This window comes from Pholcus phalangioides, unplaced genomic scaffold (genome assembly GCF_987345545.1).
Source record: "Pholcus phalangioides strain wild (caught in Gottingen) unplaced genomic scaffold, Ppha-v1.0 ptg000017l_1, whole genome shotgun sequence".
Classification (NCBI taxonomy): Eukaryota; Metazoa; Arthropoda; class Arachnida; order Araneae; family Pholcidae; genus Pholcus; species Pholcus phalangioides.
Genome location: NW_028301610.1, coordinates 12,213,525 through 12,234,118, shown reverse-complemented (window position 1 = coordinate 12,234,118; position 20,594 = coordinate 12,213,525). Strand labels below are relative to the sequence as shown.

Genomic DNA, 20,594 nt, shown 5'->3' with positions numbered 1-20,594 from the left:
ATAATTGCTGGAGATTTTTTTATAAAACCTACAAGCTCATTTTCTGAAATTTATTGATTTTGTTGTTTCATCTACATTACTTTGCTGCTTAAGAGAAAGCTGTATAAGGGATGGGACAGCGTCTATGTTGATAAAAGTAGTCACTAGAACCGAGGCTATTCTCTACTCACCGAAGTAGCGTGAGAAGAGCCTTTAACAAAGTAACAAATAGCAACTTGTCGAGAAGTCTTATACAAGATGTCTGAGGCCGGGATTACACTATAAAAGTTTGATAAAAGATTTTTTTCCAAAACTTGAAGAAAAAAAAACAAAAATAAAACCAATAAGCCTCCGATACGCTTATTGCTTGCATTTTCCAAGTTTTAGAAAAGCGTTTACTTTTATAATGTAATGTCAGCTTTGCACAGGTTTTCAGTAGGCCTATGCTACTCACAAATTTGATACCTCAAAGACTCTGTCGAAAGCCCTTCCCCTTACAATAAGCTGTCCGATAGTGCTGAGATTCCAAATAATTCATGAATATACAATTTAACGCACCCCTCCCCTGCGTACGTCGTTAAATTCTATATATATACAGGACATGTAGCAACTCTATCCCCCCCCCCCTTTTAATAAAGTTTTCTTGGTATCGGGTTTTTTGGTGTGGTCGTAAGAGTAACCAGAAACGGTTCGGTTTCAGAGATCCTAATTAATCATCATCCGTCATTTGACCAGCAGGTTGTCGTCATAGAATACATGTCCATCTGGGCTACCATGGAATCTAACCCAGCCCAGAGTTGGCGAGGTGATCTTCCTCTCACCAGCTTATTCTTTCTCTCTCGCACTTACTTCATATATATATGTAGTAGTGGCATATTTTCTTAGTAAGATCGGGAGTTTAATCGATCTTTCCAGTATTTCCACCATTCCTTCAGTATTTCTTTCCAGTATTTCCTAAATGTTCTTCATTTACAAGAGAATATATTACAGTCAAATCTCGGTAAGTCGAATGTGCAGCGGCCGACAAAAAAAACTTCGAGTTATCGTTAGTTCGACTTATCGGAATTTCCGATTTTAGAGTAGGAAAAAGATTTATCAAAATAACAGTGCTATTTACGAATGTTCCATTAGTAAAATATGCTAAACTACTGGAGGTGAAGAAATTCACGAAAAATAAATTATTCTAATGCAAAATAATATCCAATTATTGAATGAGAATATTTTAGAAACATACGTACGTACTGTATTATGGAAATGGACGTATACATGACACTCGTATAAATGAAACGAATTGTAAATGTAGTGTGCGCAAGATGATTTTGTGTCGAGAAATGCAGTAATTTTTGACTCTGCCTCTTTCTGTTTCGTCCTTCTTTCGTGAGAAAGTCTTTCAATTTTTGCAAGCAGACGGCAAATATATCAGCGTTAGCATTGTCTACATTCTCCATGAAACGTTGCACTGTACCAATGGCCAAAATCACTTCTTTGTTCGAAGGAAGACTGAAAAAAATCACCTCTCTCTCTCTCTCGTCACCGGAATTACCTTCTTGTGCAATGAATTAGGGGGGGGGGGCTGGTGCACGATTTTGGTTTCCCATGCTTTCCTATGGGAAAAACCTCCTTCCTTCAAGGAGCATTTTCTATTCACTTTAGGCAATCAATTTTTTTCTCAAATATTGTGGATATTTTTATGCAATTTGACATGAGCACTTGGGATTTTAACTGTTGGTTATTTTTTTTCTCGAATTTTAACTTCAACAACATGCAACTTTTACAAAAATCACCAAAATTTACCCATATTTTGTGCTGTAAAATTTTTTAAAATAATTTTAATAAAAAATCCTCGCGTCAAACAATGTAACACTATAGTATTGAAAGACACAAATTTTCGAGACATTTGAATGAGTGTTGTTCGAAAAAATGTTCCTTATCTAACAAAAAACTTAGTTTTGAGAAAAGAGCATTTTAGTGGAAAACATTGGCATATATAATGCCTGCCAGCAGTTTATATTAAAATATTTTAAAAATATTTCTAGAACAGGTAGTACAGGTAGAACAAAAGCTTGAACACATTTAAACGCAGAAAATTTCATAGTATTTGAAAATTTGCGTACACCAACCCCCTTAACAATGTCCACATCAAATATATCGCAAATCAGTACCGTATCATCAATGTGAAGGAACATAGCTACATTTGCTTCTACATCTAGAATATTGGTGGAATCGTTCAATTACCATAAACAGCCCATAGGCCTACTTGTTACATTTTGATCACCAAAGAATCCACACACTTTAAAGCAATTGACAATCATTTGCATTATGAACTTCACACCCGTTATTTCTCATTGGGAATATAAATGCTCTATTTGTTTTTAAACCTCTTATTCCCGAAAAATGCGACTTGAAGGAAGAAAACTTCGAGAGAGATTTAAGAGAAAATTTTAGCACTGGAATACGAAAAAGTTCTGGCGCCGAGTGAAAACTTCGACTTACACAGATATTGACTTATCGGAGTTCGAGTTATTGCTAGTTGACTGTATTTAATTCCAAGCTAACTCTTCCAGAAGATGAGGAATAGACCGAAAATGTCACTACTTGGCCTCCCTAGTTCTTGATGTTTGTGGCGGTGTTTATGATGATGACCTTGATTCATCGAGGGTCAGTGGGTTCAGGGCGTGACTAGTTGCATTTTCAACGAAACGTGATCTTGCCCAAGCTGGTTGGTTGCACGACCATTGGTTGCCTCTTAGTTTCATTTATTCCTTCGTGTTCACCACTCACGAAGACTGAAATCAATCCTAATCCGTATGTCTCGGATTTCTCTCTTGCGCAACCAGAAACAGGATAAAAGAAAACATCTATTACACACAACCAAAGGAAAAGAAAATCCTTGACTTCTTTCCAACAAATATTTTCCTACGTTCAAGATTACCAAAGATGTCCACTATTGCATTCGTTTGAGAAAATCAGCTGTAAATAAGTCTCTATGTATTCTAGGCATTTAAAAGCAAATATTTGATTTGAAAATCATGAAACAAACTCCAGTGAATTTTTTATCTATTCTTTGGATCAGAGAAATTGTTAAAAATCTCTTCTTCAAAATGGGGAAACCAAAGATTTTCAAAATGACATCAATGAAAGCAGAAGCTAATTAATGTTTGTCGGAGGTAAGCAAACATTTTCCTCTTTTTTCTTCCAAGTTTCTGGTTAAGTTTCCAAGTTATGGTTTAGAATAACATGTATAAGAACAACGAATGCGTAGGCATCATATCTGCCATCACCGAGCACTGCGACGTCAGCATTATCGTTTGACGAGCCCGCCCGTATCTATAGACCAGTGTTTCTCAACCGCAGGGCCGCGGCCGGGTGCCAGGCCCTGACATCATCGCACCGGGCCACGAGTGATTAGCCGTTTCATTTTCACTCATTCATTTTCCATTGGTTTTGGGTTTGGTTTGACAGGGTCCTCCACTGACAAAAATAAATGAAACCGGGCCGTGGGCTCGTAAAGGTTGAGAATCACTGCTATGGACGCTATAACAGCTGTTTGTGGTATTTTAGAAAGTTTTGGTTAGTTTTGTACCATAATTGGCAATTTTCGTGGTAATTTGTTGACTGTTTGACGGCAAATGGCGATGTCCCGTATTTTCCCGTATTAGCAAAACAAATTTACGGTATTTTTCTCGAAGAAATATAGTCAACATAATTACACGCAATATCGAGAAAAGGAGAAAACCTTTCACTTCTCACTAACAAATATTCTCCTACGTTTAAGAGATACGTCAAAGATATGTCCACTATAGTATTCTTTTGAGAAAACCCATCTGTAAATAAGTCTATGTATTCTAGGCATTTAAAAGCAAATATTTGATTTGAAAATCATGAAACATTCTCCGGTGATTTTTTTTTCTTTTCTCTGGATCAGAGAGAAAGTGTTAAAAATCTATTTTTTTTCAAATGGGGAAACCAAAGATTCAAAATGGCATCAATGAAAGCGGAAACTAATTAATATTTGCCGGAGGTAAGCTAAGTTTTTCCTCTTTTTTTTCTTCCGAGTTTCCGGGAGAATTATTTCTGAATCATTTCCCACAGGTTTCTTAACCGAAGATTCGAAGCCGATAGTTGGAATTCTTATTTTTGAAGTTCTCCCGTTTTATATGTAAGATCGAAATGCCTGTAAAATCCTAAAAATTCGAAGCTATCTCTGGAAGTTTGAATGGGAAGGACTTTTCATTTTATTATTCCTTTCTCCTTTGGAAAAGCGTCGGTATGAAAAAGCCTTCTAAAGAAAATAATCGCCTTTAGAAAACCCGGATTCTGTCAGAAATCGGTTTTTTTTCTCTCTCTCTAAGTCAGTGATAATAGGAATGAAAAGTTTTCAGTCTTTTCTTGTTCAGTTTTAAGTTTTATCTAAGATGGAGTTAAGCCATATACATCGTAAGGGGGAAACTGTTGTACCTTGAGCATAGAAAACTAACCCTTGAAACACTCGAAATACTTTTAACAGTATTGTATTCTAGAGACGATGTTTTTGGAGTGGAAGAGATTAGAAATACAGTACATAACTTTATAACTGAGGGTTGCTTCAGCTCTTTGGCTCTAACCTTCACAGAGATTTTCGAATTACGTATATTTTAGTTACCAAAAAATTGTGTTCGTGATTTTGCTGTGTTTCTTCTCAGCATCGCTAGTTTAGTGAATGATATTTAGTAATTATAGTCATATGAAAGCGTTTCTCAACCTCTCTGAACCCAGGACCTATAAAATGTCCGAAACAACTTCAACGGACCACTTATGTCCCGTATTATGGGACATTCCTGTATTTTTGGTTGTTCCGATTTTTTTTATATTTATCCCATTTTTTCAACGATGCTTATTTGAATTTGTAATGTTTACTAAAATCGTGAATATATATAAAGAGAGTTTTCATAACTTATAAATTATAAATATAAATTAATAATTGATATTTTTCTTCTCACACATGTGTCAGGTTCAATGTTTTTGTCCGTGCACAGCATTTCGATTCACTGCGATTTCAGTAGCTCTTCATTTCCCCTTCCATTCATGGAGAAAAGAATAATTTACGTGTATTTTCATACCCGAATACTTTCCATTGATAATTTTTCAGCAATTTTAACAACAATTAATCATTTTGCCGATTTACGGCAACGCTTTTGGGTCGATGTCCTATATTTTACCGTATTTAAAGTCCCAGTTGTTTTGTATTTTTCTGAATGAAATATGGCCACGTAGTCATTTAAATGTTCTTTCGTGAAATTAATTGTGGTTTGCGATTTTTGCAGCAGCTCTTTATTCTTTTTTTTTCAATCTACATAAGAAAACGAAATATTATACAAAGAACATGGACAAAGAAATTGCCAAGAAGCCGACTTGGCTCATACTGGCAATCATAACATTGTGTAATATATACTGACAGAAAAATCCCCTGCACCCTTTGTCGCAAATTACATATTTTAAATACCCCGTATTTAGTTAGCATCGCAATTTCCTTTCTCGATGAGGTATGGTGACCTGGGGTTACATACCTCTTAACATGGGAAAAAGTCAAAATATCATTAAAAATACTATTTAATCATTTATTTACAACAATTTTTTTTCACATATTTTTGATTAAATATACTATGATGGTAGAAAATTTTACATATTTTTAATACTTTATTTTTTAAAAATTTTCAAAAAAAATGCATTGAAAACAACTGGCGCGCATGATAAAATGACATGACATCAGTGCAACCATACAATATTAAAATTAAATACAAATACAAATACAACGCCACAACAGGCAAATTGCCCAACGAGGTGGCTGACTTAAGAACATCATGGATCCCCGAGCCATTTTTTAGAGGCCCTACCTACTACTGCTACACCACACATGTACCCCCCCCCCCCGCGGAACCCCCCAACGAATCGGTACATGCGGGAATGTGCGTGTACGTGTAGTGCAACCTGACGTAAAGTTTGTTTCTGTGTAATGCTTGTTATGTGTAGTGCTGTCATCTGCCCCCAGTTTTTCTAACTATGAGTGAAGTATTATGGTTGAATGATTTACCGTTGTAGGACTGTTGCTCTCTGTGGCGAGACTTTTTAACGGGGAGATCGGCTCGCATTTGCGCCTTGAAGTTGGGAACCACAGAAAACCAACTTCAGCCGACCACCACTGTGGGGTTCGAACCCGGATCCTTGCATCACGAGTCCGGCACTATAACCACTCGACCACCACAGCGGCAAAAAAAATCGGATTTTTACGAAGGGACTCGAACTCATAACCTTCGTTTCAAGCGTCCCGTGAACTTCCCACTGCATTAATCCTGGTTGCATGGCAATCCTGCCATGTCAAGAGATATGTGACCCCTTAAACGGTCACTCCTCTTTTACGGCCAAATAATAGTTTCCCATTGTAAAACAAAAGTATGCATTTCACACCCCTGATTAACGGTCACCTCTTTTTTACGGACGAATTTTTTTTGTCCCGTTGGTGTCCGTAAAAAGAGAGGTTTTACTGTAATATGTAGGTATCATTTCTTTTTCACCCGAGAGATATTACAAATATCAATTACAATCACTGAATAGTTTTTCACTCAGTATAAGAATCAAATAAACAACAATTCTTCAATTCAACTAATTTTCTTGGCCAATCCCTCCCCAAAATTTGCCACCTCTCTGAGCTTACCGCACTGGGCTGTAGCCCGCTAAGCCCCCCAGTAAATACGCCCCTGAGCGCATCTTGGAATTTTTTAAATTTTTTTTCGTTTTTTTTTTATACTTTTTAGATTTTAAAAATTTTGGTTTTATACGTACTTCTCTCCTACACAAACTTCAGGAACACCCATTGCCATCTCTTTCACCAACATCTGAGTACCTCCTGATCAAATATGTTATAAAATGTACCCTGTTCCCAACAAACTGTTATCAAAAGAATTCAATTCCCTTGGGAGGAAAGTCGAGAAAATATCTTATCACCCATCAGTGTCAGATTTAGCGAATTCTGTTGCTAAATCAATGCACGGATGTTGTAGTTCCGGGGGTCTATCCAGCCAAAATTTGGGTCCGTTTTCCGGACCCTTCACAAAATCCCGGATCTTTCGTGAAAGGCTCCTTCACAAACTAAAAATTACTGAAACTATAAATTTGGCATTTCATTTCTTTTGTAACAGATTAACTGGATTATTTCGATTCCCAAAAATTACTTGCATTTCACAAAAATAAGGGACCCTACAAAAAAGTCTAGACAGACCCCCTGAGTTCTGATGATCAAAGAAACTGACAGATCTCAAGATGTAAAAACATTTACAAATACAAATACAAATACAACGCCACAACAGGCAAATTGCCCAACGAGGTGGCTGACTTAAGAACATCATGGATCCCCGAGCCCCTACCTACTACTGCTACACCACACATGCACCCCCCCCGCGCGGAACCCCCCTCTCCCCCCCCAACGAATCGGTACATGCGGGAATGTGCGTGTATGTGTAGTGCAACCTGACGTAAAGTTTGTTTCTGTGTAATGCTTGTTATGTGTAGTGCTGCCATCTGCCCCCAGTTTTACTAACTATGCGTGAAGTGTTATGGTTGAATGATTTACCGTTGTAGGACTGTTGCTCTCTGTGGCGAGACTTTTTAACGGGGAGATCGGCTCGCATTTGCGCCTTGAAGTTGGGAACCACAGAAAACCAACTTCAGCCGACCACCACTGTGGGGTTCGAACCCGGATCCTCGCATCACGAGTCCGGCACTATAACCACTCGACCACCACAGCGGCCCTTTCATTCCCTTTTCTACAAGAGTATAATATAAGAATAATTTTATTATATATACTTGTAGAAATAATAATAGAATATTATGTTACAGTATATATAGAGTGATTATGCATTTAATTTAAATAAATACGTTCGTACTTCCATTACTATTACTTTTGTGTATATGTTACTGCCAAAGCACGAAGTGCGGCCGATTCGTGACGGGGGCTAGCCACTTCGTGAAATGGCCAAGAGAGATTCCTGGCCAAAACTCGATGTGCTGATGTAACACGGTCCCGTAGGAGCCAAATCAATTTTTTAAATCACCACCATATGTAAATATCTATATATAGCAGCTGTATTGGATTAGTTCCATGTGATGCGAGAGAAAAGAGTAAAATTAGAGAGAAAACTATAAAAATAATTTTATATGAACATATAGTTTTCCTGCCAAATTTTGGAGGTAAAAAATGATTATCACATCGTGACCGTGGTTTGATGGGTTGCCATAACTAAAGTTGGCATAATTATCACGAAAAAATATACGCCAACATGACGATGATCCCGAATCATGTCTTTTGTTATCGGATTTTGGCCAGGAATCACCGGTCACTTCGCGAACTGTCCGGGTCAATATTTACCGAAATCAGCCAATTCGCGATGTGGCCGGCCCCGTGGCGAACTAACCAATTTCGGGCTTTGGCAGTAATATATATGTACGGTAAATCGTCTCGGTAAGTTTGATAAATTTATCACTTTTACAAGCGAATATACATAATACCCAAGAGTCGTTGGTAAATTTGATAAATAGTAATAAAATTATCACTTTTACCGGTGACTATGTATAATAACCAAGTGTCGTTGATAAATTTGATAAATACTTGATATTCATCGCCTTTATCTATGCTTATGCATAATAATACCCTAGTGCAGCAGTTCTCAACCTTTTTTGACCCGCGGAGCCCTTTTTTGGTATGTAATTTCTATGCCGGAGCCCCGGAGGCCAATTTTTTGTTTATAAATCATTTTTTTATTTATTAATCATTTTTTATTTATTAATCACAGTTATTGATTTATTTTTGTTATTCAAAAATATTTATAATAATTTTTTTCAAATTTACTGGGTTTTATTTTTATTTTCCTCGAGTGGCCGTGGAGCCCCTGGAAGTTCACACGGAGCCCCAAGGGCTTTGCGGAGCACCGGTTGAGCACCGCTGCTCTAGTTTAATTGGTTAATTTGATAAATATGAAAAAAATTCCAAATGTGTGTAGTATGTGTGATAAATACAGTCGGACCCTATATAATGATAACAATTTTTACGATCGCACCTCCATATATTGATACACGCATGAATTATCATGTATAGTATATGATATAGTAAGATTTATCATGTTTACCAATGACGCAACGCTTGGGTATTATGCATAATCACCTGTGAAAGCGATAATTTTTTTTATACTTATCAAATTTACCAACGACACTTGGGTACTATGCATAATCGCCGGTATAGTGATAAATTTAGGGAAATTTATAAAACTTACCAAAATACTCGGCTATTATGCATAATAACCACATTTAACATATCGACCACAACACATATATGTAAATGCAATTAATGTTGATACTATGAAATTACTGTTTAAGGTAAATGATCCTTTTCGTCTTTTCAATTTTTCCCCAGAGGAAGCAATACCGTTAGACTTTCGTATGATGGACGTATTGGGCAGGCATGGAGAGAACTGGGCTTTGGTATCCTTCCACCTTCAATATGGAGATCCGATGTTGTTCCAGCATACGAGTGAGTATTTTGTTGTCGCGTAATTGGTCTTGTTTCGCAAAAACAAAAATATCCCGAAAATAAGGATATTTACTTAGACGTTGTTGCATTTCCCCCCCCCCCCCATGATTCCCGATAATGAGGTGTTCTGTCGAAGGTTAGAAAAAAATTGCTTTAAACAACCCCCGTTTTTCCACCCGATACTTATAATGGAGGATCAGTTAGCAATGAGCTCGGATCCAGTTTTTACAGCTCCGGGCTGTCAGAAATAAAAATTTTCCTTTTTTTCCCTACTTTTACAACAACGTCCATTTTTCATCTCAATTTTCGCCTGGGAAACACGGCTCCGGTTCTAGCACTTTCCTTTCTGGAGTTTTATATTTTTTTTTAATGACTTCCTGATAAATTGTCGGGAAATGTGAAGAATACTATTCCCTACCAAAACTTGCTTGTCACATTCCCCCACCCCACCCCTTTCCACCTAACCGACATTCTAGACTCGGTCCAAGTTGATCGAAAAACGGTACCACGTGACAGTGGGGTAGTTTGGCGACCAGCCGTCTGACGGCGCTGAATGCGTGCAACACTTGATTCGGGAGTTAGTTTTTTTTTTTTCCCGGATTTTTATGTATATATATATATGGGGAAGCGCGATGAATTCGGGAGAAAAAGCACGATTCCTGCTCTTGTTTTTATGTTGGGAACGCGAATAAGTACGGAGGAAAGGAAACAAATTTGAGAGAAAACTTTTTTTCTCCTCCTTTTCCGTTGTTGTTACATTTGATACTTCAAACAAAAACCATTTGTTTTCCTGTCCGGTATGCCGTCCGGGAATTATTCAAGTAAGAGTGGCGTATTTTTGTTTGTTATTTAAGAAAGCTAAACTTTTTGACATAATTGAAAAATATTTGTGGAATTACAGTACTTGAAAAAAGTTTCAAAATGATTACCAGAATAGTTTTTTTCCCCGGTGTTGTTGTCTGCCTAGGCTTAATTGGAGGGTGCGAAAGGGGGATTGCCCCCGATCAGAAAATAAAAATTGTATTATATTCGCATAGGCCAGAGCCGACCTTAGGGGTGTGTGCGACCGGGAACCACGGTGCGTGGGGGCCTCCGCACTTACCGGTAATAAGAGTGTGACAAAAATATACCTATATCTCTCTCAAAACTATACAGGGTGTCCCTGAACTTGTGGGCCAAACTTTAAGGAAAGGTAAAATACATATAAAGAAGCATTTTTTGTATAGCAATGTGGGGGTCGGAAATGAAAAGTGTTGGCGGAAAAACACGAAATGCTGAGGAAATGAAAAAGCTTTTTATTACTTTTTATTACTTATTTACATTAATAATTGCAGTAAATGCTCAAATTTGCCACCACCAATATCGATACTGGCCTGGCAGCGTCTCGCAAGTGATTGACGTACACTTTCGGAGATGCCAGGTGTTTTATGAACAGTTGCAGCAGTGACTGAAAGTTTCGTAATGAGGCCTCATTAGAGGTTTTCTGCCAACACTTTTCATTTCCGACCCCATGCTTCTTTATATCTATTTTACCTTCCCCTAAAGTTTGCCCCCCAAGAATAATTCAGGGTCACCCTGTATGCAGGGTGCTTAGCAAACAGGGGGTATGACTTTTACTCGCGAACCGTTGATCTTAGAGGTATACTTCCAGTTAGAAAAAGTTTCCAAACAGCGTTTAGTACTCAGATATGTCATTCATGTTTCAAAAATAAGTTAGTTATTAGTTTAGTTATTAAAAAATAAAAAAAATTACTTTTTTATACAGTCCTCGTGCGCCCAAAACCTAATTAGAAAGTTGTTGCCCTGTCTTTTCTGATGTCAACGGAAAAATTTCACGTTTCTAAGTGAAAATAATATTCGGGTAACCGTTGTGCCGACAGAGCAACAACTTTCTAACTGGATTTTGGGGCACACGGGGACTGTATAAGAATTAATTTTTTTAAATTTTAATAACTATATACAACCCTTTGAAACATGAATGTCATGTCCGAGTACTACATGTTATTTGAAAACTTTTTCCAACTGGAGGTATACATCTAGGATCACGGTACGTCAGTAGAATGTCATACCCCTCTGTTTGCTATGCACCCTGTATGTTTTCAATTCTGGGATTTTGCCTCTCATTTAAGATTTTTCTCTCTCATCAATTGAATCTTGATTATTTCTAGGAATTTTCTCTCACTCGCCTGGCAGTCGAGTGGTTAGGGAACTAGCTTCTCACTGTGCAGGTCTGGATTCGAATTCCGGTTCGGGCGTGGATGTTTACTAACACTAACAAATTCCCTGGACGGATCATGATGATCCCTTGGGAATACGTGAGGATCACATTATTATTAATGCTGAATTTTGATCAATTCTAAAATTATTTCTCCCATTTTTTAATTTTGAATCTTTATCAATTTTTGGATTTTTTCTCTCATTAAAATTATGAAACTCGATCAATTCTGGTTTTTTCTCGCATTAATTCTGAATCTTCATCGTTCATAAATTCTGGAATTATATATCTCATTCATTCTGAAATTTCATCAATTCTGGAATTATTCTTCTCATTAATTACAAATCTTCATCAATTATGGATTTTTTCACTCATTAATTCTGATTTTCCATTGTGTGTGTTGTGATTTCGGGATTTTTTTATTTATTCTGAATTCATATCAATTCTGGGATTTTCTTTTTTTTCGAATTCATTCATTCTGAATTTTCATAAGAAAAAAATTCTGGGGTTTTTCTCTCATAATTCTCATTTTCCATTGATTTCGATATTTTTTAAAATTAATTCTGAATGTTACTCAATTCTGAGTTTTTTCTCAGATTAATTCTGAATTTTCATTGGTAAGTTGATATTTTTCATCATTCTTGTATTTTTTGTGATAATGCACGAATCTTTTGCGATTCCCTTCCTCGCAAAAGATACAAAATCGAGGCTTATGAGCCCCGAAATTATATTCGCACCGGGCCCCGCATCTGATTAGGGTGGCTCTGGCATAGGCCGGAGAACGGAGGGGATAATTCGACCCCGCCCCCCGCGTTCACTATACACTAGCTTTTCTCAACCTATGGTCCGTGGACTAAAGGTGGTTCGCGAAGATGGTATAGGAGGTCCACCGGCAGACTTGACGAATTCAATTTTAACTGAATGAAAAGTTATTCAATTGTTGTAATTGATATTAGTAATTAGGGCTGGGAATCAATTAAAATTTTTAACCGGCTAATAAAAATGTATTAATCGATTAATCGAATTTCAATCGAATAATTTTTCGTAACTAAAAAATATTAATTTGATGCTATTAAAAAAAATATATTTTATTAATTTCTCTCTCTCTCTCACGCAGTTATTCGCTAGATGCAAACGAATATATGAATATATTAAAAAATTAAGGCTGCCTGCTTGAAGTAATTCAATATGCTGAATATATATTTGTCAAATCCTTGAATTTCTTCTCTTAGGCCGTGATTATACTATAAAAGTTTTCTAAAAGTTTTTTTATAAAATTTGAAAAATTCAACCAGTAAGATTATGGGTTGCATTTGCTCAAACATAACCTATGAGCTTTATTGGCTGGATTTTTCAAGTTTTATAAAAGTGATTTTATCAAAGTTTTATAGCGTAATCCCGGCCTAAGATCTTTTTTTAAAAAATTTTAATTTAGGTTAGTCACTGATTTCGAAATGACTTCCGACCATACTGTCGCCGCTGTCGTCTTCACACATGGGTCCACCCGTTCACGGCCTGGGGGCTTTGAGTGCAGAGGGGCCTCGTGATAACGAGATCAGGTGTAGGTTTCCGAGATTATCACGTGAATTGGTAGGTAGGCATTTCTAGTCAGATAGGGGTCCTCAGAAAAATATATTTACCCGGAAGCCCATGATGCTCTTGATATGGCCCTGATATGGTTGCTTTTAATCCTAGAAACTTCTCCCAAATGGTTATTGTAAGGAGTGGAGCTCTCTGTGATTCTTCCAAGAAAATTTTCTTTCCGAAAAATTGCTATTCACAGTGGAGACAATAAATTTTAGTCTTGTGATGTGAAATTCCCTGCAAAATCAATTCATAACCGACATAATCAATTTTCATTAAATTGACTTGTATTTTCCCATTCCAAAAAAAGCTTGATCAAACTATTGATCCAATTATTTTTAAATTTGGTCATTTATCCCAAATGTTAAAAAAATGAAGTTAAATTACAAACTTATGCAAATTTCAATCCAGTTTTAATCAGATTGATTGAGTCGATTAACTTGGCTAAAATTTTTAATTGCGATCAACAATTGATCGATTAATCGAACCAGCCCAATTAGTAATGTTCATATGGGTTCAAATAAAAGTTGTATATTCATACTTATAGTTCACCATACCTCATCAAAGAAAATGCGAGAAATTAGGATCCTAACTACGGGATCACTAATTTTAGCCAAAAAATTCAATTTAGACAAATTTGCTAATTATCGCTAAAATGGGTAAAGGGTGAATAGAGAAATAAAAGTCTGCTATAAATCGCAGTAAACAAAAATTTATTTAAGGAAAAAATATTCAAATGATTGGATGACCGTATTTTATTGAGAAAAATGGGGTGAACTGGGATCTTTCAAACACGGGAAATAAACAAATGTCGTCATTTGCTATCAGAAACGTTGCCATAAGTCGGCAAAATCCCTAATTGCAGTGAAAATTGCTAAGAAATTCAGGAAAAAAAAACTTTGAACCTGACAAAAATACAGTACGTAAGATGAACATCTGTATTCACACACATATCCATAATTATTATAATAAGTATGAACACGTGAACACGCTGTTTTTTTATTCACGATTTTATGTAACGTTAAAAATTCAAATAAGCGTCGTCGAGCAATGTTGGAACAACTAAAAATATAGGAATGTCCCGTAATACGGGACACAATTGATACGTCGAATTGTTTCACACATTTTACTGATCCTCAGGTTCAGGAACGCTGCTATACACAAACTCGGTGATTCGCTTGCCCCCCCCCCCCGCCGGCCCCCGTTCGAGAAGCTTGTATCAGCTCATAGTTGTCTGAAGCATTCTATCCTTCGGTCAATCCTTTCACTGGCATTGACGAGATATCTCGCCTTCTTAAAAGTCTTTTATTTTAGCAATGAAAAGCCCAGATATTTTGCAAAGCAGATTTTTCTCAATGGAACACATTTTCCTATCCCTTTACTTTGCACCTACTGAAAATCGGAAGAAAGACTATTTCATAAAGGCAATTTACAGGAGGTTTAGTGATTTCTGCTCTGCCAGTTAAATGGCTATTCCAAAAATAATGAATTTGTATTTTATATATTATTTTTATGGAAGAGAGTGTTTCATCAATGATCGATGTTTAACCATAAAGAATGTCTCACAAGATGCGCATATAATTGTATTTTTAACGAATTGGTGTTGTATGTACATATATGCGTTTCTCACGTATTTATGATGCATGAGGCGTACGTGTTGTGTTCGAGGTACTGCCATCTGTCTTCCGAATCGCAAGTGAAAGTGGCAGGTGTCTGAATTTTTTCGTACATGTCTACTTTCTGTGGAGAGACTTTTTTAAATGGGAGCCACTCCTTTTTGCCACTGTGTCACCTGTGGTGATGCAGAACCATCACGATTTCCGCATAACCGCACAGAGGCTATATTACTTACCAGCAAACCCCCAACTCGACGGCTTGTGATATACTAAAGGGGGTTTCGTATGTGTGTGTGTGAGCTGTTTTATCTATCTCTCTACTGGACGGCTGTTGAACAGAATCCACTTCTTATATCGGTGGAAGGGTGTTTAATAAACAATGATTTCGATGTTGATGGGGGTCATATTGGCCGTGTGTATGTCATGTCAACAACACATGCACACGCTAATTTTACGTTAATTCTACTGAGTTCACACATCGAGAGAGAAAAACCGCAGAGATTCCAACGTTTTGGTTTAACATCTGTGATTGTCTAAGAATCTGATAAGAATGAATTTTTTTTTTTTTTTTTAAATGACGGGGTTCTCCACGAAAGTCATCCAGCCTGCCTTGTTGCATAATTGCTCTATTAAGATTTTTCTTACACTCTAATTGAGGAAATGAACGCTCAGCTGAGCAACTAATAGTCATTAATGTTAATATGTAATATGCGGAAATCGATATCAACATTCAAAAAAGCCAAATTGAATATTACAATATTGTATCACTGTGAACACTTTTGCGCGTGAGTGAATTTGTTTTAACAGTATTTGTTGCACTGAATTAATGCTGCATATATAAAATGATATTGCTAATCATCAGCTACAAAGTTATTGTTGAGGTCCTCTGGATAAGCATTATCATCAGCTTTTTCACGACTCTGATAATGTCTTCACTTTTCGGATGATAATACTGGGACACATCATTTAGTATATCAAAAATCTCACTGCTATTACGTTATATACCTTTTCTCTTTTCATCTCGGTTTGTATAAATGCATCAATACGAAAGTCTAAATCTTCATCAATCAGTTTAAAGCAAGCACAAGATATCGAATTATATTATTTTTGTGCTAATTACTCTATACTTCATTCATAAATCATTCATATATTTCAATACACAATTTCTCAGGAACTATTGTGTTTTACTAGCAAAATAATTGGATTTTTCTTCAGATTTTCTTCCAATATTTCTCATAAATAGAGCTTGGATTATATGCGCTAAAAAAAGTGCCGAAGTATGCTAAAAAAATATGAAAATATGCACTTAAAAAAAGTTATGTTTTTACAATATATATTTTCCACTTCTCTTAGTACACATTCATTTACAAAAAAATATCCCACGTATGTATGTACTGCATATGCAAATAAATTCTACATAATTTTTATTTAGGCATTTTTAATTGCTAATTTGTTGTAGCTGCTCAGTAATGAAATACAAGTAACAAAATAATTTCGACACTATTTCTAAAAACATTGAACGCTTTTGACATATATTTAGAAATAACCTTACAATAGAACAGTTAATATATATACAAACATCTCTATTAATTCCCGAAATCCTACCTGCGGGAGAAAAAAGCGATGTTATGAAAGTATTATGAGAAATATTTATTTGAAAAAGCTTAATAAACCTTCAAAAATATGCACTTATCCGGAAAATTCTTTGATTTTAAGCATTTGTATTCATTAGTGCTAAAAATGACCAAAATATGCAAAAGGCCATATTAGTTGCAATGTCGAAGGGTTGCATATAATCCGGGCTCTACTCATAACACTCGAGTTATGACAAATATGAACAGGAGAGTAATCAATTGAACCTTCCCTTCGAAAAATAATTTGCATACAGCCATAGCCTCAAATTTATCAAAACTGTTCACAAGTTTTCTAAAGGGCTCGTAGCATCAATCACACTCTGTTACATGATGAAATACAGGAGACGCACTGAAAAGAGAGAGAGTTTGCATATATATTCCAGACGTTTCTCTAATCTAAGAATGATCAGAAACTATAACCGGAAAGTCCTATAACTTTTATGTGTAATTCGTAGGAAAAGAAAGAATCGAATATCTATACTTTTCCATTTTGCATATTAACGATATTCGAAGAAATCGGTTATCGAAATAAACTGCGGTATATCGTTAGAGCTAGCTGTATGGAGTAGATAGGTTTCTACCAAAGAAAAATAATGACTTACAACTGAGGTTAGAGCGCATTAATTATTAGGTTCAGGAACTAGAACTTTTAAACTTGTGGTACTTACATGGTACCAGTGAGAAGTTTAAGGTATCGACTACGTTCGAGAGCACTTTTGTATAAAATAGTAAAGGCTCTCTCTTTAATAACATTTTTTGATGAAAAGTGCCCCAAAATATGAGGAAAACGATAATAAATTCTAGACTACCTCTGACATTTTCTATGAAAAAGTCATTTTTATGTCAAATTTTAAGCAAAAACTCATGTGATATTAGAGACACGATTGCAAAAAAATCATCCTATGAATGGAATGTTTTGCCATTTTCACAGTACATTCAGCTAGTGATGGTGCAGGTTATGATTAAAAACTTAAAGGATTGTATGGTATGCTCATAAGTTACACTGAAATCTGTTAATGTACGTGTGAATTTTTTGAAATTTCATTTAATTTATCATGTATAAAACACTATAATTAGACAAATACATGTGATAGACGTGAAATTTTGATTTGTAATCTTAAAAATACATAGCAAAATATCATATTAAAATTTCGTGATGATACAATGAATAAATTTTTAGAAATCATGTTTCAAACTAAAGTAAAATGTCAAGAAAATAGCATTCTTCGTAAAACGCGTTTAAAGTTTTTATTCACGGATTTTTGTATGTGAAAACGCAACACTATAAGCCGAAAAACCAGGTTTTCCCAGGAAAAGGTTTTCTACGGGGCGTGCAGCGTGAAATCGCTGATTGGTTAAAAACCTGAAATTCACGTTTTTTAACCAATCAGCGTTTTCACGCTGCACACGGTGCAGGTAACCTGCTCCTAGGAAAATCCGGCTAAACACACTACACTGACGTGATTTCACGTCATGTCAGAGATTTTGCGAATTCTGATTTTGACATGGAATTCCTACGTCACAGAATTTCCTCGAATCAGAATTCACAACGTCTCTGACATGACGTGAAATCACGTCATGTGAGCGTAGCGTGTTTCGGCCTTAAAGTGGGTGTAACTTCGCTTCTAAGCGCCATATAAACAAACCAAGGCCTGTTTTGGAATCATAAAAAATAGGGTTTTCATTAAAAATAAAAATGGATATTTTCTTCTAAAATGACGTTTTCATCGTAGTAGTACTTTAAAGAAATTCTAATAAAACTGTACAATCTGAGGACAATATCTGCTTCCATACGTTCAAGGATATAGCATTGTTCTCTAAGCACGATTTTTAATATCTGTTGATGTGGTATAGCTGAAACTGTTTTGCCACCTGTAGCGTGAGAAATACTGAGCTTTCGCTTGTATATACTGTACACACTAAAGTTAGACTCAGAAAACCAGAAATTATTTATAAGTATAAATCGCTGGGAAAACATTTGAAGCGAGGACGGAGAAATCTTTTCAGAAAATGATGAAAACCAAATGTCACTTGAGGAGAAGGGACTTCGAAGAACTTGGAAAGGGGCTCTATTTGGAGAATAAACTGCCCGATCGACTTCATATTAGTGAGAAAAAGAATAAAAAGACAAATTCCCACGAGAAATCGATCTACTTTTAGTGTTCTACTATAAGCTGTACACGTTTTTAGTCGATAGTCTCGTCCCCAATTGCTCTGTCTCATCCAATTATCCAATTTAGAATCTTCTAGCTAACACGTCAAGACAAGTGGTCTCGCAGCTGAAAATAAAGTTCACGGAAACTCACATTTTGTCTCATTTATTTAGCATTTTTGTGGCCACCTAATAAGCTGTCACAATTTATTACTGTCCTGAAACTCTTCTAAGCATCTTACATGAATATAACGCAATTTGTGCTCTTATAAAAATTCCGAGATTTTTTTTAACATTTTGAGAACCGTAAACTTTTAGTTTTTTACTACTCTGTAAGGGGTATCATACCATTTGACATAGCGAAAAACTATGCTCTAGTAGAAATATCCTGAAAAACACTATTAATCCATTGATTTATTTCAAATTTTTTTACACATATTTTCATTATATATATATATGTATATATATATATATATATATATATAATATATATATATGTATATATATATATATATATATATATATATATATATATATATATATATATATATATATATACTATCTTATATCCGTATAAAGTTTTACATATCTTAGATATTTAATTTTTCGCATATTTTCATAAAAATGCATTAAAAACAGTTTGCGCGCGTGATAAATTAGCATTACATCAATGAAATTGAATAAAAATTGATTCAAAATAAAGGAAACTGTTTAGTTCATGAAATGAAGCAAAAGATTGAGATTTCATTGACTCAATCTTATTTAAAATTAAATTTTATTCTTTAAATTCAAAAAAAAAAATTAGTTTAAAACAGTGTTCCCTATATATATATTTTTTCTTTTAAATAAATTTTTATTCAGTTACATTGATGTCATGCTATTTTATCATGCGTGAGCTGTTTTTAATGCATTTTTTTGAAACTTGGCAAAAAATTAAGTATTAGATGTATAAAACTTTATACTGACATAAGATGGCATATACAGGTTGCATAGATAACAGGGCGTATAATATTTTGCTGGAGAACTGTTGATTCTAGAGGCATACCTCTAGTTAGAAAAAGTATCCAAATAACGTGTACTACTCAGATATGTCATTCATGTCGCAAGGGGCTGTATAGTTATTAAAATAAAAATGTTAACTTTTTATACGAACTCCCAAGATCCAGATACTTCAAGATCCAAATTACAAAGTTGTTGCCCAGTTTGTCCTAATGCCAACGAAAAAACTTCCACGTTTCCAAGTGCAATATTCGCTGAGATATTCGAATTCGAAAAATAGGGGAAAGTTGGAGAAAAAAAACAGCGTCAAATACGGGTAAACTACCGAAAAAGGTTGAGTAGTATTTTTACTGATATTTCTATACTAGAGAGCATAGTTTCTCACCATGTCAAGAGGTATGAGACCCCTTGAAGAATTTTGCACTTGTGTCTTCCTGACTAAAGTTCGAGGTATTAGTTCGATTCGAGTAAAAACCATCATGTATAATTCGCTTAATGGTAATGATGTAAGGGTACGCTTATCGCTTTCGGCGTTAATGTTGAGTCCGTTTGTGAGTTTATTCGCACTTTTCCCAAGGCATGGTAATCAATGAGAGTGGGAGAGTGGCTAATGGAATCCCATTCTTTCTTGTTTCCTCTAAGTCACATTAATAAATCCATTTTGTGATTAAGTTACTTAATTAGGTCTTCGTCGTATATTTCCCGATTGCCGAATTCTTTTCGAGCTTGAAATCGGTGTTTGATAGTACTCCTTTTCTCGGTTCCATTACCAAATTAAGAATGTTAATGGAAATATATTTCCTCTTTTCTCAAAATTAGACTATTGCTTACGTTATTGGCAGGCGTCCACGGTAAA

At 35.6% G+C, this 20,594-nt stretch overlaps 1 protein-coding gene across 1 annotated transcript in view; it reads left to right on the top strand.

Moving 5' to 3' along the window:
- The window catches only part of ASPP (Ankyrin-repeat, SH3-domain, and Proline-rich-region containing Protein), a 195,355-nt gene that overhangs the window by 57,514 nt on the left and 117,247 nt on the right, over positions 1-20,594 (top strand). The window contains exon 4 of the mRNA XM_089246204.1: positions 9,422-9,538. Coding sequence (XP_089102330.1) covers positions 9,422-9,538 — 117 coding nt within the window. The remainder of the gene's footprint in view (positions 1-9,421; positions 9,539-20,594) is intronic.